The sequence below is a fragment of the Ursus maritimus genome (genome assembly GCF_017311325.1).
Source record: "Ursus maritimus isolate PB19 chromosome X unlocalized genomic scaffold, ASM1731132v1 scaffold_X1, whole genome shotgun sequence".
Classification (NCBI taxonomy): Eukaryota; Metazoa; Chordata; class Mammalia; order Carnivora; family Ursidae; genus Ursus; species Ursus maritimus.
Window position 1 is genome coordinate 4,057,121 of NW_024423319.1, and position 11,227 is coordinate 4,068,347.

Consider the following 11,227-nt stretch of genomic DNA (forward strand, 5'->3'; position numbering starts at 1 on the left):
CCTGGTAAATGGCAGCCGCCCCCAAGTGTGTGGACACCTGGGGCTGTGTGTTGCCCTGGACAAAGCATTTAACATCTAGTCTTGGAGCCTCAGTTTCCTTGTCTGTTCAGTGGGGATGATATCAGCTTCTGCTCTCGGGGTTGTCAGGAAGATCAAATCGAATACCAGAGAAGAGAACGTTGTGAGATGTTGAAAGTACTGCAGAGTATCAAGTGGCCTTATTAATAAAGCCTCGGCCTTTTCCTTGTCTTCCATAAGTACGGGGCAATGTGAGTTTGCTCCCATGTCATGCCTTTCTTCTCGCCTTCATTGACTTTATTACACATGGAGATAGACTGTTTTTCTGGAGTTGGCCTGGGCTAAGAATTGTTTTCAGTTGCTGGTGTCCATACCATTCACAGTGAGGGTATTTGACCAGTGTGGCCCCCCGACTTGCTGAAGAGCCATTTCTGTTTTCTGCCTGTCTCTATTGCTGTTGGGTTGTAGAAAGCACGGGCCGACTTTGCACCTTTGAAAATGACTTTGGGTGTTGATGTGGCTTGTGAATGCAGCCTCCATAGACCTGGAAAAATGATGGCATGTGGATGTCTGTGGGGATTAGCTAGGGTGAGGGGTTCAGGCCCAGAAATCCCCTTCCCCGGGCCCCCACCTGGGCAGCTCCTGTCCGTTTGTCAAAACGGGGCACCGGACTTACCATTGGCAAAGCTTTCTTAAGAAGTGAAACTGATCTCAGACTTGACTGTCCCTACCTCTCCACAGTGCCGGAAGCCGCCTAGTGACCCCCAGGAACCCACCAAGAAAAGCCCCAGGGGGGCTTCAGATTCAGGAAAAGAGCACAATGGAGTCCGGGTAAAGCACAAGCACCGGAAAGCAGCGAAGCCAGATTCCCAGTCTCCAGGAAAGCGAGCCGATGGCCATGAGGAAGGTAGGCTGCTCAGGGATCCCCGTGGCAGGTCAGTGGTGGGCTGGGGGCTGGGGGTGGCTCTGCACTGTCCGGAAAAGTGAGACTTCCTCCTTATGGAAGGAAGATAAAATTGACACCTCTGAAATCAAAGGCAAGGGAGAGGGGGAAGGGGCTTATTCTGTTTACCCTGGTCATTAGAATAAGGTACACTCTGAGGGTCAAAGAAGGTGGTTTTCAGACAAATGGAAGTCACTCCTACGACAGAGTAGCCGACCCATTACCCTGCAGCGGGTCTAGGCTCAGAGAAGAAATGGGGCTCCTGAGGACCAAAACAGCAGGACAGGGTTCATGACACCCGTTTTTCTACTTTGGTATATCCAAAAACTCCCATTATAAAAAGTTAAAAAATTAATATGCAGCTAGCTAGCCAGAAGTGTTTAGGGAAATCCTGAACCCTTAGTATCGAGGTGCACACAGTGTGTTTGGAGTAGGCAGGTGTGTACTTGACCTGCGTGCTCTGCTGCTGGTTCCCTGGTGCCCTCATCCGAGAGAGACGCCAGTGTGCTCCTGCGCGCAGTAGCCTGTGTTCATGGCCTCGCCCGTCCGACATGACCTGCCCTTTTCTAGTCTGTTCTTTTTTTTTTTTTTAAAGATTTTATTTATTTGACAGAGATAGAGACAGCCAGCGAGAGAGGGAACACAAGCAGGGGGAGTGGGAGAGGAAGAAGCAGGCTCATAGCAGAGGAGCCTGATGTGGGGCTCGATCCCGTAACGCCGGGATCACGCCCTGAGCCGAAGGCAGGCGCTTAACCGCTGTGCCACCCAGGCGCCCCTCTAGTCTGTTCTTATACGGCAGTTTTCCTTTGTCCACTACTCCCTGCTCCCATCTTCCTGCCTTGTGCAGTCCTCTACAATCCGTTGAGGTTGCCCTCGCCTGGGACCTGCTCCGGCTTAGTTCTAACTTTGTGGAGATGCAGCAGTCTCGTAGTCCTGCAGGCAGCCAGGCCTTCAACTTGCTGGCATGCTGGCCAATTGATTCTGTACACAGCCTTTTTCTTTGGTGTCAGCAAAAATGACCCAACTCCCAGTTTCAGAAACCACCGGGAAGTGCTCCTTCTCCAAGAGATGTACATAGGTGAGAGCAGCATGAGGAGAGCCAATGAATGCAACCCCGGGGAAAACACAAACCCTCCCTTGATTTTTCCACCTGAGACTCTCGGGGGCTTTCAGTCCTTGGACTCCTGATTGTGATATTTCTACCTTCTGCCCTGAAACCGCACATCACTCCAGGTTCCTTGGAGAAGAAAGCAAAGAGCAGTTTCCGTGACTTCATCCCTGTGGTTCTGAGCACGCGGACGCGCAGTCAGTCTGGTGAGTGAATCTGAAGCTGTGCCCATCTTGGCCCTTCTCTGCAGAGAGAGGTAGAAATCTGGCCGAGCGATTTTGCCCTTGGCCCAGGTGAAGAGTTGAGAATTTGACTCATGGTGCTAAGATACCCACCCAGCTCCTTGCAGAGACAAGAGAGCCCAGGGTGGGGAAGGGGAACACGGCCCACGATGCTAGGACTGCTTGCTTTGCTTTTCCAAACGGGGCTTTTCCAAGCAGGGATTTGACGTCTCTTATTGGCAGCCAATGGTGGAAAGAGGAAAGGCCTGTGCCACTCAGGAAAACTGGCCTACTCCAAACTTTGGCATCTCGTGATTAGTGGGGCCAGTCTCAGGCACGGACATACAACCTTTGGACTTACTGCCTAATGTGACAGGCATCATCAAAATCGGATATGGTCATTGAATTGTCAGGGCCGGTAGAATCACATTTGGTCCCCTGAGTTTGTATTCGGTGTCTAAAAAAAGATAGCTCTCTCTAGCCCCTGCTATTGTCTCCACGTTGGTATGTAGTGCTAGGAGTGTTTGCCCTGGTTCACCCGTATTTCCATGCAAAGTGGATAGAACGGGGAAGCAGGGCGCAATGTAAACTCGGCTAGCTGACATTCTATTAACTGGCACCTCAGCACATGGAGAGCGCTGTGGTAATTGGGGCTCATAATGACGGCCTGGAGGCCTCGCAAAATCCTGAAGTGTCCTCTGAATCATCAAAGAGTGATTACATTACGCCCAGTCTCGTTTTACTGTTAAACACATTGTACTGTATTTGATTCTTTGGAAATTGGTGATCCCTGTGTGATCTCTATGGTGATTCCATATTAACTAGACTATTAGATTAACCAGAACACTTCATTCCTTGCCTGGTCTGTATATGGAAAATTTGCTGGATATTTGCTGTCTTTAAACGGTCTGATTGACTTGAAGATTTAGTTAAGGACTGCTGTGTTGCCTCAAAAATTTCTTTCTTCTGCTGACCTCGCTTGTGTTTGGGGATTGTCAAGTTAATAGCAAGTCCTTGGGAGAAAGATGGTGGTGTCTCTCAGAGCTGCTTCTGAAGAAGATCATCAGATCTGCTGTTGTACTAAACCAGGCCAATTTATTGTCATACTTTTGTGGCTAGCAGAATTAAAGGAAGGAGTGGGGATGAAAATGGCTTCTTGGCAAGATGGTGGAGGAGGGCAGGAAAGGTACCATCCTGCAGGGGTGGTGGGGAGAGGGGAGGGTAGTGCCTGCCCAGCAGTGAGGAACAGCAGCGGTGGGGAGGAGATGGGCGAGCAGGGAGAGAGCTCCACCCCTGGACTCTTGGCCACTTAATAGTAGGTGGGGTCAACATAAGGGAAGAGGGACTGGTGGAGGAGGAGCATTTGGGCGGGACTAACCCAGACTGTGTCACAGGAAAGGGACTCCTTGCTTTGCTTTTCCTGAGACTCTTCTTTTGTGATGATTCTGCTTGCCCAGGGTGGCTCTGTCAGTGAGACTGGTGGTCACATAGTGAGCAGGGGCGGGGGTGCCCTGCCAATCTGCCCTCCCTCACTTGCTACTGAACCCTAATTTCTCAAAGGGCAGGGACCTGTGGCCCCCTCCTGCTCCTCACATAGTGCTTGGCACCTCGTAAGCACTAAGTAAGAGTTCGTGCAATGAATTAAAGTCACAGCAACATGGATGAGGAAGGGTGTCTGGTGTGGCTTGGATGCTCGATATTTGTGTGGTATATCGGACTCTGTAAAGTGCTTATGGGCCGATTATCTCATTTGAGCCTGCAAACAGTCCTGTGAGGCCAGTAAGGCAGAGAACAGTTTCCCTGTTTTATAGAGGAGGAAACAGAAATGAAAGAACTTTCCCAGAGCACACAGCTAATAACTGGCAGAGCCTGAACTTGAACCCAGACCTTCAAGCTTCTAATCCAGGGCACTTGCTTCGACACCATACTCTTTGTCCTTTGAAGAGGTACCTGACCGTCCTCTGTGCATCCCGTCCACAGGAAGCATCTGTAGCTCCTTTGCTGGTATGGCAGACAGTGACATGGGAAGCCAGGAAGTCTTCCCCACAGAGGAGGAAGAAGATGTGACCCCCACCCCAGCTAAGCGTCGAAAGGTGAGAAAGACCCAACGGGACACCCAGTATCGCAGCCACCATGCCCAGGACAAGACTTTGCTGAGCCAGGGCCGCCGGCACCTGTGGCGAGCCCGAGAAATGCCCTGGAGGACAGAGGCTGCCCGGCAAATGTGGGACACCAATGAGGAGGAGGAGGAAGATGAGGAGGAGGGCCTGGTGAAGAGGAAGAAGCGGAGACGACAGAAGAGCCGAAAATACCAGACTGGGGAGTACCTGACAGAGCAAGAAGAAGAGCAGCGGCGGAAAGGGAGAGCAGGTAAGGCTGGCTGCGGGCTGCTGCCCAGCGAGCTGCTGTCACTCATCCCCAAGCCATGTGACTTTGGCTCCTGGGGACCCTCGGGCATCCTGGGTGTTCCCACCTGTGCCTTCTCTTCGCCAGCCAAAGGCCTCTGCACCCATAAAAGCCTGGTGCTGTGAGCTCCAGCTGCCAGAGGGGGTCACTCAACTCCAGGCCCCAGGTTTTGGCTTGGGGTTCAGATTGAATGAGTTTGGACTGACCTGCAGGGGAGCGGAGGACATGAAGGCCCGAGCCCTCCGATTTCATATAAGAGTCTGAACCTCTGGGCAAGGCCACAGTGGCATCCTTGGCATGGGACAACTCGATACCAAGGAGTTCTCCGGTTGGCTTGAGGGAGCTGGGTCTTGGGAGGCTGGGTTCTGTCTCCTAGAATCCTGGGTTCAAGAAGAAAGAGGCATTGGCTGCCTTTCCTGGGATGCCTCCAGCCCCTACACTAAAAAGAAGTACAATGTTTCCTCAACTTAACAGAAGAACTTCAAGTAGAAGCAGCACAACTTTGCTTTCTCAATTAAAGCTACAAAGGTTGTTAAGAGGCAGAGTGAAGCTTTGAGGTGACCCAAGGTGGCAACAGTTTTGTTGGACCCGAGTTGGAAGAGCAGGCAGACCAAGGAGAAAACCAGGCTTTCTTTGGCTACGTCAGATGCTATAATATGTAATCACGGAGGTACAGACTGTCACCAAGGCTAATATCCGTATGTTCTGCTAAGTACTGTTTGGACGCATTTCTGGTTGTTTTTTTGAGGGGGGGCGCCATTTCTGTAACATATTTATAGATGAGCAAAAAGTATGTCTCTGGGTTCTGTAAGAGCATATCTATCTCTCCTTCTCTGACTTCTGCCCTTGAAGCAACAATTGATTGTCTCTGATAATGTATTTATCTTGAGCCGCTGGGAAATATCTACAGTCTCCCTGTTACTGAAAACAGAGTAACTGCCTTCTGAGGGGGTAGTAGATTCTGGGTTTGCTATAATGCAAAGAAGGCTAAACCTCACTTCCAGCTCAGTTGAAGTAGAGATGTATACGATACCATCCCTACACTGCAGACGGTAATGGAGCTAATCATCAACTGTGGGAGAGAGTGGGGTTAATTTTCCCTTTTTCCTATCAGAGCCATAACGGATTGGTCAGGAACGAGGCGTCAGGCCGTTAGTCTTAGCCACTTGTGTTAGGATGAAGAGGAGCTTTTGTGTCGCCCAGTCTTCTTTACTGAGAGCTGATTTCCTACAAGCTTGGATGCTTCCCGCGGAACTTGCCGTTTTGGAATGAGAAGAACCTTCAAGGTTACCTGGTTCCATTTTCCACCCAAAGCAGAGATCTCTGTAGCACTGTGGACAGGTAGCCTTTCCGTAAGCACCTCTGGGAGCATGGGGAACACCGCTTGGCAAGGCGTCCTGTTTGACTGGGGGCAGCTGCAGGTGTTGGAACATAGGTCATTCTCCCTCCGTGCCTGTGTCTAAGGGTTTTGAATCAAAGCTTTTTGGCTTTGGCTTATGGTTTGGTTACCTTCGTCTAGATCCAATGGTGACATCTTCATGAAGGGATTGCCTGGCAAACATGTCTCTTGTCAGGAAAGCTCTGATCCTTCCTATTACTACCTATCTTTCAGGTTGACATGAGGGAGTCAGGCAGAGGCCAAACTAGACAGGTCACCGTACTTCTCTGTGAGCCTCGTGACCATTCTGGCTTTTTAAAGGATTTGATGTATTTATTTGAGAGAGAGCATGAGCACGAGTCAGGGTAAGGGGGTGGGGGGACAGAGGGAGAGGGAGAAGCAGACTTCCCACTGAGCGTGGAGCCTGTCACAGAGCTCCAGCCCAGGATCCTGAGATCGTGACCTGAGCTGAAGTGAGACTCTTAGCCTCCCGAGCCACCCAGGTGCCCTCAGGACCTTTCCTTTTGTCCTAGACTTTGGTCTCTCCCTCCTTGACATGCAGAGAGGATAGGAAGAGTCATTTCCACTTACCCAGCTACTACTTCCACTCTGTTTCTTTCTGTGCTACTATGAAGTTCTTGCTCCAGTGCAATTGAATAAACTCCGGAGCCTGCCCTGTCCTGGGTAAACGGAGTAGGGAGCTGCTGCTTTCCTGTGGCCGCGAATGCTGTAATATGGCTTCCCTGTGTTTCCTGAGGTCCTCCCTCACAAGGCACAGTTCTGTTCCTTCCTCTTTTGCCTCAGCCCAGACTTGTTGCATCAAAAGCCCCAGTTTCGAATGTTCTGGTTGGAATTGCCATTAGAAGCCATCTAACACAGCAGTTCTTGGACAGGTGTGGGGACCCACTGGTGGGTTGGGGCTAATTGGGAGAAAGCGCTGGTATGATAGCTGGCCTTCTAAGAGCTGTGCGTAACCTAGAGCCAATTCCTCATACTCTAGTGATGGCTCCCACATCTGGATTTGCCCTTGGTAACGTCACATGTGAGAACACATGCCACGGTCGAGGGAGGCCAGCTAAGAACTCTTGGATCTTGCTCAACCCCCTTGGTTCACAAATTGGAGAAACTGAGGCTGCAGTTATTTGTTTCCTAGACATACTGATCTTTTGCCATGTGCTCAGTCCTGTGGGGGAAATAAAGAACACGTGGGCATTGCTCTCCCTAAAGAACTTGCACTGTGATCATATGATAAAGATGCCTCCCTCTTTATAACATCTTATAAAGGGCTTTTGTATATGTTACCTCGTTGAATTCTCATACCAGTCCTCTGATGTGGAATATACCTTCTCCATCTTACAGACATAGAAACCAAGGCTGTGGGAGATTATGACTTGCCTCCAGCCAATTACACAGCTAGTGGCAAAACCACGTGACACTAATATTAGTGAAGAAGTCAGAGGAAACCCAATCTATCCCCCCTGTACCTGAGGTTTAAGACTGACCTGTGGGATGAGGCTATTGGCAATGAAGTTCCCAGCACCACTCAGGGATCTGTCTGTAAAGAGCTGTAAGAATCACAGCACACTTAAAAAAAAAAAAAGATTTTATTTATTTTAGATTGGGGAGGGGATCAGAGAGGGAGGGAGAAGGAGGGGGAAAGAATCTCAAGCAGACTCCGTGCTGAGCGTGGAGCCTGACATAGGTCTCTGTCCCACCACCCCAAGATCATGACCTGAGTGGAAACCAAGAGTCAGCCACTTAACCAACTGAGCCCCCCAGGCGCCCCTTGAATCACAGCCACGCTTTTTGAAACTAGAAAGTGCTTTGTCTAGTGAGCTGTGGCTAGAATTAGAGATGTTGCCCAGTGTATCCCAGTGACTTGATTTCCAACCAGGGAAGGCAGCAGGTTTCTGGGACTGCACATCAGCTATGTATGCCCAAGGCGCCTTCTGGTTTCAGGGAGTTTCTGTGGCTTCGATATTGGTGTCCTCAGAGAGTGACCAACCAGGCAGTCAGGTGGGTGAGCGGAGGCGATGAAGGAAGACTTCCTGTTTATGTCCCACCCCAGTATACTTCATACTTCGCTTCAGCAGAGCCGCTAAATTTGTTTTCATACTGAAATGGAGAAAGAGACAAAGGGGATGGGGGAAAGGCTGAAGAAAAAGTTCTGATTTGCTCTGGGCTATGGGGAAATCCTTTTAAAATTACCCTCATCTTGGGGACTACCAGATGGGCTGCCCCCTGCTGGCAGGGCTGGGAGTCGTCACTGGCTTGGAGAGGAGGGACTTGGATGTTGAAGCAGTGTCCACTGGAGAAGCATTTAGTGGGTTATCGGCACCACACTAGACATGGGTAGCTGATTGTTACACAACTCGGCACTGAGATTTGACTCCCCAAAGCCTTCTGATTCCTCTTAGAGGAAGGCATTGCTTTTCTGTGTTCCATTTCCCTGACATCCATTCTTTCCTGTTTCTTGCCTTCAGATTTAAAGGCCCGTAAGCAGAAGACTTCCTCCCAAAGTTCGGAGCACCGCCTCAGGAACAGGAACCTTCTCTTGCCCAACAAAGCCCAGGGGATCTCGGATTCACCAAACGGTTTCCTCCCAAATAACCTGGAGGAGCCAGCCTGCCTTGAAAATTCGGAAAAGCCATCAGGAAAACGAAAGTGCAAGACCAAGCACATGGCAAATGTCTCAGAAGAGGCCAAGGTGCGTTGCCAGTGAGGGGAGTTGATGGGAAGGGAGCGGGCTGGAGCTGCAGGCTTTCCACAGGCTCCTTGGTCAACAGTCATCTGAGTGAGTGAATGAGTGAGTGAGTGAGTGAGTAAGTGGATGGGGAGGACCAAATTAACTCATATTTATTAAAGTATTTTGAAGTAGTTCTAGAAGAGCTGGGGGTTACATTTGCAGAATGGGATCGAAAGTTATCAGTTAACAATAAGAGTCTGCAAACTCTCAGGTTTGGTTCTTAATGGCTTTTCCTCAACAGCCCTTGGATCTCCGTTGAGTTAAGGAACAGTTGAAGAATATGGCAGGATGTTAGCCTGAATAGCTTGTTAACATCCAATCAAGAAGCTTTTGTCTGGGCTTAACTCCCTGGAAACCAGTCATACAGAGTTTTCTGAATCAGTCAAGGTAGAAAACAACTTGTAGAAGCAAGGATGTTGATGTCCAGACAAAGGTTTCTTGAGGGTAGACTGAAGGAGTTATAGCTGCCCTCCCACTGCCAACTCACTAATTCCTTTGCTTCTCAGGGAAGCAGAGGAGCAGGTAAGTGGGCACTCACCAATCAGTAGCCAGGACAGCATTCTAGAATCCCTGTTCATAATTGACATTGTTGGGGGGTCTGATGTTCACATCATTAGTTTTGGGTTCCACATCATACCATTTGAAAAAAATCACACGGTCCTCAGTCCTCAGTGAGCTTTACATTTGAGAGAAGCAAAGATCCAGGCTCCAATGTCATTGGCAACCACACACACGCACAAAAAAAGGTCACAGTGGGCTCATTTGGTGGTTGTGATTTTTCCAGCTCTTTCCAGCTCCAGAGCAGGGATCTCTGAGTGGCACTGGCACAAGGAGGGAGACCCAGGTGCTTGTCTCCCTCTCCTTTTCCCTTCCCCCTCCTGGAATCTGGTTCCAGCTCAGACAAGGTACTTGAGCCTATTTCCTCATCTTTAAAAATGGAGATGATACTCCATGTCCTTTCCATCTCACAAGGGTGCTTGGGGGAACAAAGGAGGCAATGGATGTAAAGGGCTTTGATAATGGTAAAGTGCTCTTTGAGGTTGGTATACATCCTTGAGCTTCAGGTCGAGGCAGGGATGAGAGGACAGAGGCACGGAGTGGCAAGGTAGCAGTGACCGTTCCCTCAGACCCCAAGAGGGGGCGGGGCAGGGAGAATAAAGAAGTCAGGTCTGTGCTGAGTACTCCGTTCCCGTGGTCGTTCTTAATTTCCACAGTGGCTGTTAGAGGTAGGTACTGCTGTCCTCGTTTTACGGTGAGGAAACCGAGGCTCCAGGAGGTTAGGGGCTGGCATGAGGTTACTCAGTGGTCACGAGTAACAGAGTGGGGACGTGAAGCAGGTCTCACTACCCTGGCTCTTTTCATGTGCCTCCACCCTGTCAATGGGTGGCTTCTGTCTGTATCCCGGAGATGCTGGGGGTGGGGGCCTCCAGGCAGGGACACACTCCAATGCTGAGCAGCTCTGGTGAAAGGTGGGCATCCCCCTCTTCTTCCCCCCGCTCCTCCCCAGACACTCAGATGGCCCCGTCCCACACAAAGGTGACTGGCTGCCTGACAGTCAGCAGCACACGCTGATAGTTGTGTCTGGTTATTCCGCCTGGCAGTGTGTCTGCTGAAATGTTCCTCCCAGAGAGGTTTTATCCCTTCACAGGGCCTCCCTTTCTCCCTCCCGCCTCTTTTCCTCTCCCAGTCACCACCACCTGCTCTGGATGCCCCCATGGCACGATGCTTTGTAGTGGGAAGCAGGATGGGGGAAAGGCGGGGGACGCGCCTGTGACACTAAAGCTGGGGCATTGGCCAAAGGCTTCTTCCCACAGGGGCTCTGAGCCAGGGAGGCAGAGGGGAGGGGGTGGGGGCCCCCGTTTGTTCTTGCTCCCCCCCCCCCAGGCAGCCTCCCTTGTCTCTGGTGGTTCTTGCCCTCAGAAGGAGAGTCACGCTTTGGCTCCTGGCTTGGCTTAGCGAAAGCCAAGGCACTTTACCCAGTACCCTCCAGTATTGCTGTTAGAGCGGCACGCTACCCTCATCGACAGTACCTTTCTGCTGGTGACTGGACCTCTCTGCCCTTTGGGGATGGGGATGTGGATGGGTAGCAGCTCTGGTTGTCTTAGAATTTACCAGAGGGGACAAATGCCCTGGGCTCTGGTCTTTTCCCTGCTGCCATCCCTTTCTGGGCTTCATGATTTTCTAGGTAACTTTTCTGTCTGCCCAGGGCTCTGCACAGAGCTGGCTTGAATCAAGGCAACAAGTATTTGTTGTGATGATGTGTCCAGCCCCGAGTGAAGTGCTGTAAGGAACAAAAGAGAAGATGACAATACAAACCCTGCCCCAAAGGAGCTTCAAACCTAGCCGGGCGGGGGGGGGGAGACTTGTCCATGAAATAGTGGAAAGAAGTTAAAAGTCTGGCATCAAG

The 11,227-nt window shown here is 50.6% G+C and overlaps 1 protein-coding gene across 6 annotated transcripts in view; it reads left to right on the forward strand.

Annotated features, from left to right (window-relative positions):
• Nucleotides 1–11,227, forward strand: part of BCORL1 (BCL6 corepressor like 1) — a 62,928-nt gene that overhangs the window by 33,836 nt on the left and 17,865 nt on the right. For 5 of the 6 annotated variants that reach the window (XM_040627296.1, XM_040627286.1, XM_040627282.1 and 2 more), the window contains 4 exons: nucleotides 760–925; nucleotides 2,195–2,275; nucleotides 4,271–4,660; nucleotides 8,558–8,781. In XM_040627296.1, the coding sequence (XP_040483230.1) occupies nucleotides 760–925; nucleotides 2,195–2,275; nucleotides 4,271–4,660; nucleotides 8,558–8,781 (861 nt within the window). The remainder of the gene's footprint in view (nucleotides 1–759; nucleotides 926–2,194; nucleotides 2,276–4,270; nucleotides 4,661–8,557; nucleotides 8,782–11,227) is intronic. The other variant, XM_040627302.1, reaches the window with a different exon arrangement.